The following is a 20,762-nucleotide window of genomic DNA, read 5'->3' on the forward strand; positions in this document are numbered from 1 at the left end:
AAACAATGTCTGAAACTTTGTATCATGAGCACTTCTTGTGTTTATTTGCCTCTTTATGAAATACTTTTGCTTACAATACAAATTGCTTGCTGTATTTGGATAAAAGCATCTACAAAATAAATAAATGTAAATACATATTTTTACCACCATCAGTGATGGCAATTGATTGCATGCATTTTTTAAAAAAACATGCAAATGCATTGTGTTGAATTTTGTGAGAAAATGTTTTGTAAAAATTAATTTTCCTCTCACACATTGATTCGCAACAGCATGGTTTACAGTAGTCTGACTAAGCTGCATGTCAGGCATTTTTGATTGTATGTCAGAACGCTTAACTCGGCAAGACTGAACTCTGAAAAGTAGTAGATAAGGTTGGAAGGAGCAGCAGTACACCGTCATGTCAATCAAATCGTCAGCACAGACAGCTCAGTGCAAACACAGCAGTAATTTGACAGGATTTCCCTTCAAGCAGAGAAAGACTGTTTACAGACAACTTTAATCCTTCCATTGCCACTGGTAAGACACAGATTTCATTTTTATTACAGTGGCAGAAATCTTACATATCTTTTGATTACTGCAGCATATGCTCTTAGCCATCTAAATACTGTAACACTAATTGACTCCTGATTGATTTAATTTCAAAATATCACGTTCTCTTGTGGTCTGAGAGACCCCAAGACCTTTTGAATGGCTCAAGAAAACATTAACATATTAAACACTTTAGTGTAGGTGAATGTGATTTCACCAAGTACAACATTCCAGTCAACCAATCAGATCTGAGGAACAAGTTTACAGTTTATGTCAAGTTTACGCTTTGTTATTCAATCATTTCATTGTGGTTAGGCTTAGGTTTAGGCGTAGGGATATGGTTAGGACTAAATTTTCGGAGAGGAATTTTGGCATGTCTTACCTGGAAAAATCATGTTACATGTTTTTCCCAGTGTTTCTGATCTGATTTTAAACCACTTGATATTCAAACTTGATATTCAAACTCTTGAGAAAAAAGGATACAACTTCAATAACATCTTAAATGTCAGTTTTATTTATTTATTTCCTCCAACATTTGGTCTGTGGGAATCCAAACATACAGTAAAGTCAATCGTGGCTGTACATGAGTGTGTAAGGGTAAAAAAGGGACACTAATTGACTAAATCCACTTTGAGGGCAAGAAGGCAAATATTTGCGGCGTACTCTCTGCTCTTTAATTAAACTTCACTTTGCATGTCTCTTTCAGAGGAAAATGATATGTATATGTCACTCAGCAGATAGCTGTAAAACCGGTACTCTGATGGAGGCCAACAGATGGGAAGGGAGACAATCTCTCTCAGGGAAGAAATGTTCAGGGAAGTGCTGCGCTAAGCAAAAATCTAGTGTGCACTAGTGTGGAGGGAAAATGAAAAGTTCTGTGTTCATTACAGCAGTTGTTCTCAAATAGTATTTCATCAGGATCCATATTTTACAACATAGTTACAACAAAAATGTCCTTAATATACAATATTGAGATGTAATTATATTTCTGAATATAAAATGTCCATATAACTAATTATGACTTAGAATAGTCAACCTGTTTTTATAGGTTCTGTATTTGTGTAGTGTAGGTCATATTTTCTATTAAGTTGCATTGTTTCTGAGTATGAGGATAAGCTCAAGAATAATTTCTTATTATCAATGTTGTGAACAGTTGTGCTGCTTAAAGGGGTCATGACATGAGAAATTAAAAAAAAAAATACCTTGATATTAAACAATATAAGAGGCCTTTGTTAAAACAACCTGCAAGTTTCATAGCTTAAAGGTCCCGTTTTTCGTGTTTTTTTGAAGCTTTGATTGTGTTTATAGTGTGCAATTTAACATGTGTTCATGTTTCGCGTGTAAAAAAACACAGTATTTTTCACATAATTTACTTATCTGTATACCGCTGTTTCCACTGTCATAAAAACGGGCTGATGACTTCCTTGTTCTATGAAGTCCCTCCTTCAGAAATACGTAACGAGTTCTGATTGTGCCAGCGGTTCCTGTGTTGTGATTCGACAGCAGCTTAGCGCTCCTTGCCCGGAAAGGTCACGCCTCTTACCATAACGTGGAGATGCACGCGCTCAGTGTTATTGTAAACATGTCTTTAATTTTACCCTATCAATTTGAGCCGGAATCAGACCCGGTGATTGGACTGCGTGATGAAAATAACAGTGTTTCGACGACATGGCGACAAACACACTCTACAAACGCAACTCTTGTGTATTCCTGTGGGCGGAGGTTAGTCAAAAAACTGTTTTAGTGACGTCATTAAAGAAGGAAGTAGAGGGATGTAGTCCAAACTGGCCGTTCGATGTAGGCAACTTCTGTTAAATAAAATATCTCGCTTGGCATTGAACTTTGAGCTTTAAAATTTTACAGATTTTATTTATACTCTAACAACAACATTACACACTAACTAAAGTTTGAAACATGGGATCAGGAAGAACGGGACCTTTAAAGCGTCCTCCTCATTACAAACAAAGCATTTATTTAATCAAGCTCCAAAAATGACTCTTGGATACTGGGGGACTTGTGACGTCACACAGATAAATGTATTTGCACGTGCCTACCTCCGGAGCAAGACATCGATGAATAGTTTTACATCATCACACCATAGGCCCCGCCCACTAGCATTCAGATGCCATACTATCGCAAGCCGTTTCATATAAAACTTTGGTTTGACCATCCATAAATATATTTTAGATGGGTAGGCCTACGATTGTATTTCGGTGAGTCATAATTATAATTTGACTAGTCAGAATGATAATTAAAGATATCTGCAATTATAATTGCACTAGTAAGAAACTCAATTTGAGATATGTCTAAATACTTTGATTATCATTTAAATTTAATTATCACTAGTAAAATTGTAATTTGAGATATCTCTAATTTGAATTATGCCTAGTACAAGATCAATTATAGATATCTTACAATTTCTCCTAGTCAAAACTCATTTGTAGATATCAGAAAATATTTTCTAGAAGTGAATGGAAGAATATGATTAGTCAAAATAACATTGTAGATATCTTAATTCCAATTACGACAAGTCAAAATTGCAGAATAGATGTCTGGAATTGGAATTTTGAATATTCAAAACTAAATTATGACTAGTACAGCCAGGGGTATTTGAGGCTAAAACGGCTTGCCATACTTAAAGGGTTAGTTCACCCAAAAATGAAAATTATCCCATGATTTAATCACCCTCAAGCCATCCTAGGTGTATATGACTATCTTCTTAGACGAACACAATCAGAGATATATTTAAAAAAAATCCTTAGTCCTCCAAGGTTTATAATGGTTGTGAATGGGGGGCAGCATTTTGAAGACAAAAACAATGCATCCATCCATAAAAATAAAAAAAAAATCCATATGACACAAGTGAGTTAATAAAGGCCTTCTGAAGCAAAGCGAAGCATTTTTGTAAGAAAAATATCCATATTTAAAACTTTATAAATTTAAATAACTAGCTTCCGGTGGCGGCCATGCGCAGAAGGCGCAAGTCGACTTGCGCCAAATGAGTAATCCTCTGACGCAATGTTTGATGCAGGATGTATTGTAAGCTTAGACGCCTCTCGCGGTTCAAACAAATAAGGCTGTGCAACAAATTTAAGCTCCTCTTTTCTCATAGCGAAATCCGCTAACATTTCTCTTTAAAAATGATCATTTTATCCATGACCAGTGTTTTGTTTTGCTCTATCCTCTGCGCCTCCGCGTTCATCATTACTTTGTGTGTCAGGTCAAAGGACGCTCTTCCGCCGCAAATCGACTAGATATTTGAATTTATAAAGTTTTAAATATGAATATTTTTCTTACAAAAACGCATTGCTTCACTTAAGAAAACCTTTTTAACCCACTGGAGTCGTATTGATTACTTTTGTTTTTTATGGATGGATGCATTATTTTTGTCTTCAAAACATCTGATCAAAACATCACAACCATTATAAACCTTGGAGGACTAAGAATATTTTTAAATATATCTCTGATTGTGTTTATCTAAAAGAAGATAGTCATATACAACAAGGATGGCTTGAGGGTGAGGAGCAAATAGATGCATAAAGGAACGTTCGCTTTGATGCGTCCTGTTTAAACAACTCGTTTGCTCATTTCTTTGGAGACTTCAGATGGATACAAGCATCAGGAACAAGTGGTTTATTTTTAATGTCCTGGATCATGTCGGTGGATTATATGTTTGTTGAGAGAATTTGACTGCAGATTGTTTTGTAAATGAGTAATGGAGAGTTTGCAAAGAAACTTTTGTTGACAAATGAAACAGTTAGCTGTCTTGGACCTGACAGCAGCTGCTTCACAAAACCATAAGTAAATGATTTTATAATGCTTTGTCTGCAAATTTTATATGGATAACATTTTCAAAACACTTAACAAAAAGCGAGTGGGTGTTAATACTGTTTCCCAAGTAATGACTTTAGCCAATCATTAAAGCAGACATTTTTCTGACATATACATTTGTTTTGTTTTTGTGCAAAACTTTATTAACATTATAAGTTAACCTCAATGAACATATTAAAAAAATCCATGTCATGACTCCTTTAATATTTTGGTGAAAACAGTGACTCTTTTCAATGATTCTTTGATGAATAGAAAGTTCAAAAGAACAGCATTTATTTGAAACAGACATCTTCTGTAACATTATAAATGATTTTACTGTCATGTTTGATCAATTTAATGTGCCTTTGCTGAAAAAAGTATTCATTTCTTTCAAATAAAAATATTTTTGTTCTATCCCTGCTGTCCATAACCATCAGCAACCCACCAGATGAGAACTACTGCCTTACAGCACACCACGTTATCCACTGACCACATCAATATTTATAGACACTTTCCTCGGTTTCATGCTGATGCTTGTTTACAGCAGTGGTTTGGAGAGAATGCTGCATAGAGAGGACACTCACGAACATTTATACCTTAATACCTTAGAAAAATCCACCAAGCATGCAAGGAAAGCTCTCTTAAAAAAAGCCATCCTTCTGTATAATAGAATTCAGGTGGAAATTTTGACAGAGATGCTCTATCATTCTCTCAGTCATAAAATATTATAACTGGGAACAGATTCCAGAGCAGAAAAGTAGAATTTTAAATAACATAAATCTTGACCCTGCAAATTTGAACTGTCACTATCTGAAATCAGAATAACTTAAGTCAAGACAAAGTTACCCTAACAGAGTGTCTTTTTACACCAAGTGCAGATAGCCCACTTTGACGGCAGAGGATATTTACACTAACTCTGTCCACCAATGCCTGGTTGAGCTAGACAAAATTACAAAAGAAATCCATCTGAAAACAGTAGCAGTGGTGTAAAGAATAAGGTAGGCGGAATTAGCTTTTGACACGACCAACCTAAGTTCGAATCCGCCTTTTTCCAAACTGTTTCTTCTCTCATCAGCTCTTCTCTCGCATATCAGCTCGGAAAGGCATTTATTTTAAATAAAAATGAAGAAAATATTCGAAAAGTGGAAATAAAGTGACTAGCAGGTATAGAAATAGTGGGAATAAAGTGTTTAATGGCTATGGTTAGGGGTGGGCTTTAGGAACAGGGACAAGTAATGTCTCAATAAGGCGGCATTTATTTATGATTTTAAAGGTGCCCTAGAATGCTTTTTCACAAGATGTAATATAAGTCTAAGGTGTCCCCTGAATGTGTCTGTGAAGTTTCAGCTCAAAATACCCCATAGATTTTTTTTTAATTCATTTTTTTAACTGCCTATTTTGGGGCATCATTAAATATGCGCCGATTCAGCTTGCTTCCCCTTTAAATGCTTGCGCTCCCCGCCCCCAAGCTCATGACTCTATAATACATTGAATAAACAAAGTTCACACAGCTAATATAACCCTCAAAATGGATCTTTACAAAGTGTTCGTCACGCAGCATACCCGATTATGTAAGTATGGTATTTATTTGGATGTTTACATTTGATTCTGAATGAGTTTGATAGTGCTCCGTGGCTAACGGGCTAAAGCTAACATTACACACTGTTGGAGAGATTTATAAAGAATGAAGTTGTGTTTATGAATTATACAGACTGCAAGTGTTTAATAATGAAAATAACGACATGACTCTGCAAAATGCTAACGAAACATTTAGAAAGACAATTTACAAATATCACTAAAAATATCATGATATCATGGATCATGTCAGTATTTATTGCCCCATCTGCCATTTTTCGCTATTGTCCTTGCTTGCTTACCTAGTCTGATGATTCAGCTGTGCACAGATCCAGACGTTAATACTGGCTTGTCTATGCTTTGAACATGGGCTGGCATATGCAAAATTTGGGGGCGTACATATTAATGATCCCGACTGTTGCGTAACAATCAAATGAGATTTACATAAGAAGGAGGAAACAATGGTGTTTGAGACTCACTGTATGTCATTTCCATGTATGAACTCTTGTTATTCAACTATTTCAAGGTAGATTCAATTTTCAATTATATGGCACCTTTAATAAATGTAATCATATACATGGAATATGTTGTCATTATAGAGTGCCCCAGGGATGACGCGTTTTTGTAGGCAAAACCCGGAAGCGAGTTAGCATTTTAGGACTTCCGGTTCCAACGCCATAAAGTCTATGGTTTTTTTGAATGGGTTTTTGCTAAATCGCCTGAAATAAGGTCTGTGGTAAACAAAGCCTCTAAATACTTTCACGTTTTGATCTATGACATAAAACACACCAGTTATAACCCACTTGTGATTTTTTTAACTTTTACAGTGTCTTAAATTCGGCGGTTGTTAACAAATTGCTAAAAGGGACTACTTCCTTTGGCGGGGACTTTAGACGCATCATGACAAACAGGACATTTGGACAGCATTTCTCATGAAAAAGTGGATAAGTATTCATACACAGCGCAGATCATAATCAGTGAACATGTTTTTAAATAGAGTTGTTTTTTAAATAAAGTTTGAGGACGCTTGGCGGTGACGACGTTGATCCGCGACCATGGTGTGCTGTAGTCCGTTTATAGCCTACTGTTAGCCTTTTATATCTGACGACTTTATTTAGGCTTCAAAATCTATAAATGTTGTGTTAACTTGTAAAGATTATCTTGATAGACAAAACGTGTAAGTGTCATAACCCTTTGTTAAACACAGAGCTTATTTTCAGCGATTTTCCAAAAGTCTATGGGAAAAATGAATAGGCTTTCAGTCTGCTATTTACACTAAATGAAAAAAAGCAGTATTTTCTTTGCACTAAGTATAAAATGTTGTTAGATGCTATTTATACTCCAAATAGCCTCTACCTTATCATAAACCTTATATCTGAAAGATGTGACTGACAAACCTTCTCTCTGTATGTCTTCTGCAGTCCCAGCAGAAGTGTATTGCTGTGTTTGCACTGGTTTGCTGCTTTGCTGTCCTGGTGGCTCTAATTTTCTCTGCTGTGGATGTCTGGGGAGAGGATGAGGATGGTGTCACTGAGGAGAACTGCAGCAAAAATTGTCGGTAAGAAGCAGTCTTCACAGATCATACCCTGATGATGTTATTTGCTACAGTATTAAAAAGACCCAAAAAGTACAGCATATTCATCTCTGTGCTTTGGATCTTCAGCCAACATGAGCTAGTTAATTGCATCTTGGCAGTGTATCTTCTTCATTTGGAACGGTTTTAAACTTTACAGCTGACTTAAAAGTATAGTTCACACAAAATTCTGTCATCATTTACTCACCCTCATGTTGATCCAAACCCATATGACTTTTTTATTCCATAGAACAAAAGAAATTCTGCATAACGTACTGTAGGCCAACACCACGCTTTTTGATGCAGGTGCAAAAAAATGTCGACCGGAGGGACACAACAGTTTCATAAAATGATCATACAAGTAAAAATATATGACTTGTATGCTACTGTAGCTTTGTGTGAGGAACAGACTGAAATTTAATTCAAGTTCCTTCGAGCAATTTTATTTTACTTTTTATTTTATTTTTATTATAGTTTTATTCATATTTTGGGTTAGCTTTTATTTTAATATTTTTAGTTTTCATGTTAATTTTACTTGAATTTTTTAGAAATTTAATTCTGTGCTTTCATCAATTTATTATTATAATTATTATTTAGTAATGCTATTTAGGTTTCATTTATTTTTATTTCAGTTTTTGCTTAGTTTTAGTTTTTAATTATTTCCAGTTAATGATTTTAGTGCTTCAACTTAAACTTATTTCAGTTTAGTTTTAGGCAACGGTAATAACCTTGCCCTCCAGTGAGCTGTTAACCATAATTAAATCATTTAGACCATTGTGAACTGAATTGATCGAATGAAAGAAAAGAAGTAATCATTTTTTAATGAATCGGCCATCACTGCTTCCCTCATGAACATCCCAATGACAGATTTTTGTTAAATATCAAGTTCAGTTTTCCTCACACAGTACTTGAAATATTGTGTATGAGTTGTGAGGACTAGCTTTATGATGTTTTTATGTAATTTTGGAACTCAACAGCCCCATTCCTCATTGATTTTCTATTATGAATATTAAAAAGAGTTGCTAGAATCCACCTTTTTCATGGTAGAAAGGAATTCAAATGGATTTAAAACTGCTAAATGAATGATTGTAATGTAATATAAATTAGTAAATCATCATACTTTTTCATTCCTTCAAGACTTAAATGGATAGTTCACCCCAAAATTAAAATTATTCCATGATTTACTTACCCTCAAGCCATCCTAGGTGTGTATATGACTATCTTCTTTCAGACGAACACAATCAGAGATACAGTTGTGGTCAGAATTATTGGCACCCTTGGTAAATATGATCAAATTTTTTATCCTTTTGATCTTTATTCATAAAATTAGCAAAAATTTAACCTTTCATTGAAGGAAAACAGTTGAAAGTGGGGGGAAACTCACATTATGAAATAAATGTTTTTCTCCAAAACATGTTGGCCACAATTATTGACACCCCTACAATTTTTTATGAGTAAAATATCTCTGAAGTATATTCCCATTCATATTTACATTTTATTTAGCACACCAGGGTGATCATGAACATGAAATTTTTCAGCCATGACTTCCTGTACCACAGGAGTATAAACATGAGGAAACACAAAGGCCAAATTTCCTTAATCATTCATCACAATAAGTAAAACCAAAGAATATAGTTCTGATGTGCAGCAAAAGATTGTTGTACTTCATAAAATAGAAAATGGCTGTAAGAAAATAGCTAAAGCATTGAAAATCCCCATTTCCACCATCAGGGCAATAATTAAGAAGTTCCAATCAACTAAAGATGTTACAAATGTGCCTGGAAGAGGACGTGTGTCTAAATCATCCTAATGTGAAGTGAGGAAGAAAGTTTGAGTGGCCAAAGACTCTCCAAGGATCACAGCTGGAGAATTGCAGAGATTAGTTGAGTCTTGAGTATCAGAAAGCCTAAAAAAATTATCAAATAGCACCTACATCCCCACAACTTGTTCAGGAGGGTTTCAAGAAAAATCCTCTGCTCTCATCCAGAAACAATCTCCAACATATTCAGTTGTCAGACAAGAATGGAACTTCAAACTGGACCGGCTTCTATGGCCAGATGAAACTAAAAAAAGAGCTTTTTGGCAGCAAACCCACCAGATGGGTTTGGTGCACACATGGATAAAAAGTACCCCACGTCCACAGTTAAATATACTGCTGGATCTTTAATGTTGTGGGCCTATTTTTCTTCTGGAGGTCCTGGACATCTTGTTCAGATACATGGCATCATGGATTCTATCAATTACCAACAGATAATAAATCAAAACCTGATTGCTTCTGAGAAATCCAATAATGTGTCGTGGTTGGATCTTCCATCAGGACAATGATCCAAAGCAAACATCAAAACCAACACAAAAATTGTCACTGAGCACAAAATGCAGCTTCTGCCATGGCCATCCCAGTCCCACGACCTGAACCCTAAAGAAAATGAGTGGAGTGAACTGAAGAGAAGAAGCACCAACATGCAGCTGGGAATCTGAAGGATCTATAGAGACTCTGTATGAAGGAATGGTCTCTGATCTCTTGTCAGGTGTTCTCCAAACTCATCAGGCATTATAGAAGAAGACTCAGAGCTGTTATCTTGGATAAAGCAGGTTGCAAAAAGTATTGAATAAAAGGGTGCCAATAATTGTGGCCAATGTGTTTTGGAGAAAAACATTTATTTCATAATGTGATTTTCCACCCACTTTAAATTCTTTTCCTTCAATGAAAGGTTATATTTTTGCAAATTTTATGAATTAAAGTACAAAAGGATAAACAATGCAGATTTATTTTTACAGTCATATTTGATCATATTTACCAAGGGTGCCAATAATTCTGACCACAACTGTATGTTTAAAAAAATATGCTTAGTCCTCCAAGGTTTATAATGGTTGTGAATGGCAGCCCAAATTTTGAAGACAAAAAAAAAAAAAAAATGCATCCATCCATCCATTAAAAAAAAATAAATAAATAAATAATCCATATGACTCCAGGGGGTTAATGAAGGCCATCTGAAGCAAATCATTGCATTTGTTTAAGACAAATATCCTTATTTAAATATTTCTAAACTAAAATAACGAGCTTCCGGTGGGACAGCCCACATTCGACGTACAGTACGACCAAAAAGCATTAACTCCCGCGACGTAGTACACAATGACATGACATACTAACGTAGTACGTCATGGCACAGTGTAGAACATGCCATTGTGTATTACATCACAGAAGTTCACTTTTTGGAAGTACATCGAATGCGTATGGCTGTCCTGTCCCGCCGGAAGCTCATTATTTTACTTTATAAAGTTTTAAATAAGGATATTTGTCTTACACTAACGCATTGATTCGCTTCAGAAGGCCTTTATTTACCCCCCAGAGTCATATGGATTAATTTTTTTATGGATGGATGCATTTTTTTTTTTTTCATCTTCAAAATTTGGGCTGCCATTCACAACCATTATAAACCTTGGAGGACTAAGGATATTTTTTAAATATATCTCAGATTCTGTTCGTCTGTAAACATCCTGCTGCTTTGAAGATAGTCATATACACCTAGGATGGCTTGTCATTTTTGGGTGAACAAACCCTTTAACTGCTTGCCCAACAGTTATATAACAGTTATATAATAAAACTATGAATATATCCAGCAAACTAACATCTCTTACATCAATGTGCTTTTAGCATTGTCCTTGTGGAGAACATCCCAGGGGAGCTGTCATTCAATAGTTCAACCCATGTCCCTCTCTCTGTGGGTCTCAACCACCTTTTGGACCAAGCAAAACTGTCAGTTGAGATAGTGTCCCCATACTGGGCTCTGACCTCCGCCGATCAGGGGTCACGACTTTATTCTGCCTATCAGGTTAGTTAGCCTGCATTTATGGAGTCCAAAAAAGGACATGGTGATGGTAAAAAAAAAGAGATGGGAGGAAAAAAATATATTTCAATGCTTTTGCTAATTTTTCAGGGAAGTGCAATAATTTTGCAAGAGAGCTTTTGTGAGTAAATACAAAGTTTCTCTGGGAATGCAAAACATTTCTCAAGGGAATGCAACAATTATGCGAAAGAATGGAAAGGGGAATGTAATACTTTTGTGAGCGAATGCAAAAACATTGAAATTATTATTTTTTTTCTGTCATCTCATAATTTTTACCATCATACCTGAGGAAATAAGTATGCACAAAATATCAGAATTAAAATAATAAAAATAATATTGTCCAATAACCAATGTAGTACAGATATATTGTGCATATGCTTCCAACTTATGATCATGTACTGGTAAATTCTACAGATTTATTGTCATTGGCATTTATTGCGTATGGTACTAATATTATAAAATCTTTTCCTTTTTTCCAGGGTCAGTATTTGTTTCAGAGATTATTAAACCTGAAGTCTCGAGGTGTCAAATTAAAGATTGTCAGTGATCAGCCCAACTCCATTGAGATAAAAAGCATGTCTGACCGCTGTAAGTGAACTCAAATCTCTCTTATGTTTAGTGATGCATTGATTTCTGTCTGCTGAAGTGCTGAATAAAGTACTAAAGCAGTTCTCTCGAGGCAAATGCTGTAAGATCACACACACAGGCATCCGTCTGTCATAACCTGGCATAGCTCCTTGAGCTTTTCTCAGCTCCAGTCCCCCAAGGCGACGCACAAGGTCAAAACATCACGAATGTGCAATATTGTTTATGCAGAGTTGAATGACAGACAGACAGATCTCTCGTCAAGGTTGAGCGCTTAACTGTTCCCCAACAATTGCCCTATCTGTCTCTCCCAGATGCAGAAGTCCGCTATGTCAACATGACAGCCCTCACCAGAGGTAGACTGCTTTCCTGCTTTTGGGTAGTAGACAGGAAGCACATTTACATTGGCAGTGCTGGCATGAACTGGAAGGCGCTGTCCAAGGTAAAGAATTTCGATTTACTGTGGCCTCGAAAAGCACTTGGATGATGTATGAATGTTATTGAAAAATATATGAAACCTACGAGCATTTAGTTTGAAGAAACAGCACCAGCACACATTACAAGTAGAACATTTCACATTTCATGTAGAGATATTGTGATTCTTGTTCCTGTTTTGTTTGTTTCAGCTGAAGGGGCTTGGGGTGATAGTGTACGACTGTAGTTGTCTGGCTCTGGACCTGCACAGGATCTTTTCTTTCTACTGGCAGCTGCAGTACAGAGACTACATCCCTTCAATCTGGTCCAAGAGAGTCACGGCCGTGTTCAGCAGAGACCAGCCACTCCAGCTCAGGCTCAACAATACAGATGCTTCTGCCTATGTGTCGGTGAGATCAATAAATATCTCTCTGCTTTGTCTGACTCTGTGATCTGCCAGTGTACATCTATTTTTAAAGTACAAAGGGAAGAAGGGGCTAGTTGCCATGCATTTTACTCTGTTATCTTCAGTATCCTGAAACTCATTTTTTGTCATGACAGCTGTCGGAGTGTTTGGCATCAATGGCATGGTAATGGATATGACAGTGTTGATATATTTGAACTTGGCGGAACAGATTTGCTACATTGCTGCTGCTGCTGCAGAGCAAGTTTGGGACTTGTACTGCCAATGTGAGCAAGTAAGACATGCTGTTGCTGTACAAAATAGCATACAGATCTATACAGGTGGAGCTGGGGAAGGTGGAGGGAAGGTGCGCACTGCAACTGCTACAGCAAGTGCTGACCAAGCTTTTGAAGTTTGAGCAGCGAACTTCCCTGTGGTAAACACAACATCAGAGGGCGTTCATGTGCAATTTTTACCTAGGAAACTCGTATTTATGATTATTCTGAGAGCATGTGAAGGCAGCATTATACACAGAGATAACAAGGTACCTAATTAGACAACAGGTAAAAGTAATCATTAACTCATGAGAAACCAAGGAATCTAACAAGGGAGAGGTTAAGTCTAAACTGAAAGGATATACAGGAAACCAAAACACATGAACAAAAACACAATGAAACTAAACATAACACCGACATAGGGTTACTTATAGTATTTAAAGGTGCCCTCAAATGAAAAATTGAATTTATCTTGGCATAGTTAAATAACAAGAGTTCAGTACATGGAAATGACATACAGTGAGTCTCAAACTCCATTGTTTCCTCCTTCTTATATAAATATCATTTGTTTAAAAGACCTCCGAAGAACAGGCGAATCTCAACATAACACCGACTGTTACGTAACAGTCGGGGTGTACGCCCCCAATATTTGCATATGCCAGCCCACGTTTCCAACATTATAAAAGGCATTAGACAAGGGCAGCCAGTATTAAAGCTGCTGTAGGTAACTTTTGTAAAAAAAGTTTTTTTACATATTTGTTAAACCTGACATTATGTCCTGACAGTAGACTATGAGACAGATAATCTGTGAAAAAAATCAAGCTCCTCTGGCTCCTCCCAGTGGTCCTATTGCCATTTGCAGAAATGCACCGCTCCCGGTAAGAAACAACCAATCAGAGCCAGGAGGAGTGTCTTAGCAGTGTCAATCAATCAAGCTCGCGTGCGCGCTGATCACACCCCTCCCATACACAGCGCCAGCGCATACAGGCTACAAGATTACCGGTGTGCCGCAGCTTTGCTTATGGCGGAAAAACAATCCAAACTGCCAATTCCTCGAGTGGCACCTGCTCACAAAATAAAGACGGGTAAACGGAAAAAGACAGATGACGATGATAAAAAAGCCAAAAAGAAAGAATTAGATAGAGCCCGAAATAAAACGAGGGTAAATATCGGAGCGGCTTTTCCGAGGTGGAGGGAGCTATGTATCCTGAACGGATTAAAAACCGATGCAGAGTCAGCCACATTTCTGCTTGACAAGTAAGTATCCCTGCTTGATTTGTTTAATTTTTTAAGAACTACACAACTAAGATAATTTCAAAACAGGACTGACAAATTATGTATGGCATGGTTTCTTGTAGATTTCAGGGTGGTCCTTTGCATATAACATCGTTTTATTTCGCCATAAACAAAGCTGCGGCACACCGGTAATCTTGAATTTGACGCCTGTACACTGTGCATGACAGGAGTGTGATCAGCGCGCACGCGAGCTTGATTGATTGACACTGCTAAGACACTCCTCCTGGCTCTGATTGGTTGTTTCTTAACGGGAGCGGTGTATTTCTGCAAATGGCAATAGGACCACTGGGAGGAGCTAGAGGAGCTTGATTTTTTCACAGATTATCTGTCTCATATTCTACTGTCAGGACATAATGTCAGGTTTAACAAATATGTAAAAAATATTTTTTTACAAAAGTTACCTACAGCAGCTTGAACGTCTGGATGTGCACAACCAAATCATCAGACTAGGTAAGCAAGCAAGAACAATAGCGAAAAATGGCAAATGGAGCAATAATAACTGACATGATCCATGATAACATGATATTTTTAGTGATATTTGTAAACTGTCTTTCTAAATGTTTCGTTAGCAATAGCATATTGCTAATGTACTGTTAAATGTGGTTAAAGTTACCATCGGTTATTACTGTATTCACGGAGACAAGAGAGCCGTCGCTATTTTCATTTTTAAACACTTGCAGTCTGTATAATGCATAAAACACAACTCCATTCTTTATAAATCTCTCCAACAGTGTAGCATTACCCGTTAGCCACGGAGCACTATCAAACTCATTCAAAATCAGAAGTAAACAATATAACAGTATACAATACTCACATAATCCGACGTATGCATGCTGCATGCATGACGAACACTTTGTAAAGATCGATTTTGAGGGTTATATTAGCTGTGTAAACTTTGTTAAGGCACTGTTTAAGGCAAGCGCGAGCTCTGTGGGCGGAGAGCACGGGATTTAAAGGGGCCACAGCATAAATCGGCGCTTTTATAATGATGCCCCAAAATAGGCAGTTAAAAAAAATAATTAAAAAAAATCTATGGGGTATTTTGAGCTGAAACTTCACAGACACATTCAGGGGACACCTTAGACTTATATTACATCTTTTAAAAACATAATCTAGGGCACCTTTAAAACTAGCTCCATAAAAAGCAGTAGAAGTCTATGTAATGTCCCCATTTATATAGCTAAGTAAACACGTGTGTGTCTGTGTGGTAGGTAAACCCTACATTATGCAGACAAAATGTCCCCACAAAGATGGTAATATCCAAAATATCCATTTGATATTTTACTGCACAAACATGTCATGATCAATTCCCCAGTTCCATGCAGTTTGTAATTTGTTTTCGTCTATGTCCATTCTAATTACAAAGATTTTCGTGTAAACTGCTCTTTCATTGGTTTCACTGTATATTATCTGATTAAGGAAAGATCACTCACTCTGCAGGTAATTTATCCCACACCCAGCTGCGTCACATGTGAGGACACTGGTCATCAGATTCTAATTTGAGTGTAATGAATCTTGACTCCCTTCCAGCAACAGGATGTTTACTCGATACGTTTGAGAAATCCATCATCCCATTCAAATGAATAGTGCTATAATGTTATAGGCTGTAGGGAGACACTTCTAGCTCAGTGATACAATTCTCCTGACAATGATGTATGTACACAGACGGCCATCTCATTATCTTGCTCTGGGGTGCCGGCCAGATGAATTCAAGTTGAAAACATTTTTTTTAAAAGAAAACTGCTGTTTTCTCCCCCCCCCCCCCCTCCCCCCCCCCCACTTTTCTTCATAGACGTCTCCAGATCTCTTTTGCCCCAAGGGTCGAAGCAGAGATATAGATGCTATACGACATGTGATTCGAGAAGCAAAGAGATTCATCTACATCTCTGTAACCGATTACCTGCCCTTAGTCAACCGCAGCTTCAGAGGATCACCAATCATAAGGTAATGCTGGTCATTTTTACATTTCAGCACTAACAACAGCTGTTAAAAAGGACATGTGACTCAGTGGGTAGCACTGTTGCTTCACAGCAAGTAGGTCCTCAGTTCAAGGAGTTTGCACGTTCCCCATGTGTCAGCGTGGGTTTCCTCAGGGTGCTCTGGTTTCCTCCACACAGTCCATAGACATGCACGTTAGGTGGACTGGGTATGCCAAATTGGCTGTAGGAGTTTGTGTGAGTGTGGGAAGGGCATCCGGTGTAAAACCTTTGCCAAATCCAATGTGCGTGTGCGGATGATTCTGATGTAGCGGACCCTGCAAATGAGCGGGACTAACGCTAGGAAAATATAATGTATATTGATAAAACAAGTTACAAAAACCTGCCATTTGAAAACCCATTTCTTAAAGGGGAGCAAAATTCACCTTTATATTGTTTTTGAACAAAATTATGTGTCTGCAGTGTGTGTACACAACCACCCCATTTACTCTATTTGTTATTTTCCCCATAAGTATGAAACAGTGGCCATTTCTCAATATGCTTTCTTAAGCGGTCTTGCGTCCTTGTGTTCTCGTACTACAACATCATCAACCATTGAAGTACAATTCCAATACTCAAGAACAGTGTTGGGGAAAGTTACTTTTAAAAGTAATGCATTACAATATTGCGTTACCCCTTTAAAAAGTAACTAATTGCGTTACTTAGTTACTTGTTGTTACTTTTAGTTACTTTTTATGAAATGTAATGCGTTATATTACTTTTGCGTTACTTTTCTCACCTGGGCTGGGCTTGCTTGTTTTTTAATAACAACAAAAAAGTTCTATTTTTGGCAAATGTTAAGGTCCTTAAGGAAATTCTGAGATTGAATTTCTCTGTTTTTATTAATTTTGGGGAATACTGAATGTTTTCGTGCAAGTGAGATGAGTAAATGCATGTTCACATTTAGTCTAGAACTACAATAATCATAATGTTCACACAGCACCTCTGCACTTTATTTCTCTCAATATGGGAACAGGAGAGCTGTCAGTCAATAAATGTGAAAAAGTAACTTGTGTTACTTATTTGAAATAGTAACTTAGATATTTTGTTAAATTGAAAAAGTAATGTGTTACTTTACTAGTTACTTGAAAAAGTAATCTGATTACTTAACTCAAGTTACTTGTAATGCGTTACCCCTAACACTGCTCAAGAACGCATGAGAACGCATACAAGTACCCGGATGTATGTTCTTGCAGTCTTGGAATTAAGAAACTATCTGTGTCTCAAAATGAGCCATTCAGGAATGTACTCTAATGTGACATCACATTGGAACAGGCCCCGCCCACAACTGGCAACGGAATCTGCCCTATTACACCATGTCCTAACCAGACGCGATGTGATAAGATTCCAGCGATGAGCAATTTGACTGTCTACACTAGACACGACGCGAAAATGAGAAGCGATAAAATCAATCAAAAACCACAGCCAAACAGAAGAGAGTGTGGGCGGGCTCTCTCGGCGAGAGCACAGCAGCCACAATGAAATGGGCATGTAGTAAAATTCATAAATATTACAGCATTTAAACATTATTTAAAGTACATACGGAGTGACTGAACCAATCTTTGTTATAGAATACACTTGTTTGTTCGCATTGAGTTGACAGTTTGAACGTTCTTGTGCCCATTTATTTATTTTCAAGATCTGAGGTGAATTAGCCAGTGTTGTTTTCATTACAGCTAAAAAGCTGGGAACACAGAATGATACTCAAACTCACATTAGACGCTTTTAACATTAAATAAAGCACATAAACTGTACCTGATATCATTGCCATACTTTGTGTTGCTGTTTCAGCCATGACGTTGTGGAGAAATAGAAACCGTTTTTAAAATAGAATATTCGCGTGTCGCCGTCGTGGCTGGTTAGGACAAAAACTGTGATTAAAATGGAAAAGATACCTTTTATCGCGTGTCGCGTCTGGTTAGGACATGGTGTTAGCTTAGCTCCTCCACTGAGTGAGCTGTACACAGCCCGCCATGTTTATCTCCTCACCAGCATTTAACAGCAGCATTCAAGTAAGAAATGTATTCTTATTAAAGCTACGAAAATTATTAAATCAAGAGCAGTTAGTGATTTTCTGTTTTTCTTTTGTTTGATTCATATTAACAGCATATGCAGCAGTAGGTACTGTATATTATGCTGCTGTCACTTTTTTGTACACAGATATCTAATATACACATGCAATTTCTTTCCCTGCAGTTTACGTTCACAGGTATAACCGACTGTTTGTGAACTTTGTGTTTTTGACATAACCTTGTGTGTATTTGATAGTTTAAGTGCAATAAGATGTGAAAGAGAAATGAGTTTAATACTCACGTAATGCGCCATCTGACAGCCAGCTTTCTGTGTGCGTGCTTCGGTTGTGTGCGCTCAGAAAACCATATATCAGAGATTTAAACTGATATGGCTTTAAAACGCATGCAAATAATAAACTTTCATGATGGCAAAGGACTGCAATGTCATGTGAGTGTGACCACAATAGAGATGATAATCAAAACCAAACAGATGTTTTGTTAGTAAGAGCTGTAAAGGCACAGTGCTATTCTTGGAAGGGGGGTGGGGAGCAGCAGCTCATTTGCATTTAAAGATACATGCACAAAAAAAAAAAAAAAATTACAACTGGCATTTACAACATGGTATAATAAATGATCTCTGGGGTATTTTGAGCAGAAACTTCACAGACACATTCTTTGGACACCTGAGACTTGTATTACAATTTGTAAAAACGGGCTTAATATTTAAGACAATACACATTTCAAAATAAAGACACTGAAATTATTTAGAAAATCTCTGAAAGGTTTAACTTTTGTGTGTGTGTGTGTGTGTGTGTGTGTGTGTGTGTAGTTAAGCTAAGATATTCATGCTATATTTTATGCTTTTAATTTTTTACTTTAGTACTTTTTAGTATTTTTACTTATAAATTTATATTAAAGGTGCCCTAGATTCAAAAATTGAATTTACCTTGGCATAGTTGAATAACAAGAGTTCAGTACATGGAAATGACATACAGTGAGTCTCAAACTCCATTGTTTCCTCCTTCTTATATAAATCTCATTTGTTTAAAAGACCTCTGAAGAACAGGCGAATCTCAACATAACACCGACTGTTACGTAACAGTCGGGGTGTACGCCCCAATTTGCGTATGCCAGCCCATGATGTTCCCAACATTATAAAAGGAATTAGACAAGGGCAGCCAGTAAACGTCTGAGCTGCACACAGCCGAATCATCAGACTAGGTAAGCAAGAACAACAGCGAAAAATGGCAGATGGAGCAATAATAACTGACATAATCCATGATAGCATGATGTTTTTACTGATATTTGTGAATTGTCTTTCTAAATGTTTCGTTAGCATGTTGCTAATGTACTGTTAAATGTGGTTAAAGTTACCATCGTTTCTTACTGTATTCACGGAGACAAGAGCCGTCGCTATTTTCATTTTTTTAAACACTTGCAGTCTGTATAATTCATAAACACAACTTCATTCTTTATAAATCTCTCCAACAGTGTAGCAATAGCAGTTAGCCACGGAGGACAGCCTCAAATTCACTCAGAATAAAACTTTAACATCCAAATAAATACTTTACTCACATAATTCGAAGCATGCATGCAGCATGCATGACGAACATCTTGTAAAGATCCATTTGAGGGTTATATTAGCTGTGTGAACTTTGTAGTGATGTGTCGTTCTTGAACGATTCGTTCATTTTGAACGAATCTTTAATGTGACTCGGGAAGAACGAGTCGTCTCGGGGGGTGATTCGTTCAGTCGCGCATGTGCAATATTCTACAGGTTCTGTACTGCTAGTAGTAGTTCACCTGATGATTCAATTGATTAGTTCATTTCATGAGTCTTTCGGGTTTTGAGTCGTTCCTTAATCACGTGACAGACCCATACACTAAGCCAATGCATTCTGAGCCGGAAAGAGAATTGATTAGTTCTTTTTATGAGTCTTTCGGGTTTTTGAGTCGTTCCTTAATCACGTGACATACCCATACACTATGCTGTGTGACCCAAGCACATTATATTTATTAGTAAATAACGTTAACTCTCCAGTTTTGTTTGAGTTTGTGTTACAACTGTTAAAGCTGAAGTTATCATAACCTTGATGTTTTAAACTAACATTAATAATTCAAATTCAAAATGTTATTTGCTTTTAATTTATGTCATTATGTCCTTTTTGAGCAATCTTCTTATACATATATTAGACCAATATGTCAAGTCTGCCTAGGAAAAGCAATTATTATAACAGCAAACTCAAAATTGGAGTAAAAATGAACAAACTAGGCTATAAATACTTTGTATTGTAGGCTTGGATTATTATATTATTATATAGCCTAGTGTTTATTTACAGATAGACAGTCAAAAAGATAAATTAATCAATATTTTATTTATAACAGAGCTTTATTTATTTATAATAACACACCACAGATCCTCAAGAAACAGTAACAAAAACAGTGACAGAAATGTGAGAAATAGCGT

At 36.8% G+C, this 20,762-nt stretch overlaps 1 protein-coding gene across 3 annotated transcripts in view; it reads left to right on the plus strand.

Annotated features, from left to right (window-relative positions):
• Window positions 1-20,762, plus strand: part of pld5 (phospholipase D family, member 5) — a 41,682-nt gene that overhangs the window by 16,552 nt on the left and 4,368 nt on the right. For 2 of the 3 annotated variants that reach the window (XM_048200253.1, XM_048200254.1), the window contains exons 2-7: window positions 7,335-7,471; window positions 11,142-11,319; window positions 11,814-11,922; window positions 12,234-12,361; window positions 12,546-12,743; window positions 16,100-16,251. In XM_048200253.1, coding sequence (XP_048056210.1) covers window positions 7,335-7,471; window positions 11,142-11,319; window positions 11,814-11,922; window positions 12,234-12,361; window positions 12,546-12,743; window positions 16,100-16,251 — 902 coding nt within the window. Of the gene's footprint in view, window positions 1-6,914; window positions 6,972-7,334; window positions 7,472-11,141; window positions 11,320-11,813; window positions 11,923-12,233; window positions 12,362-12,545; window positions 12,744-16,099; window positions 16,252-20,762 lie in introns of those variants that run through there. The other variant, XM_048200255.1, reaches the window with a different exon arrangement.

The sequence above is a fragment of the Megalobrama amblycephala genome, linkage group LG8 (assembly GCF_018812025.1).
Source record: "Megalobrama amblycephala isolate DHTTF-2021 linkage group LG8, ASM1881202v1, whole genome shotgun sequence".
NCBI classification, from domain to species: domain Eukaryota; kingdom Metazoa; phylum Chordata; class Actinopteri; order Cypriniformes; family Xenocyprididae; genus Megalobrama; species Megalobrama amblycephala.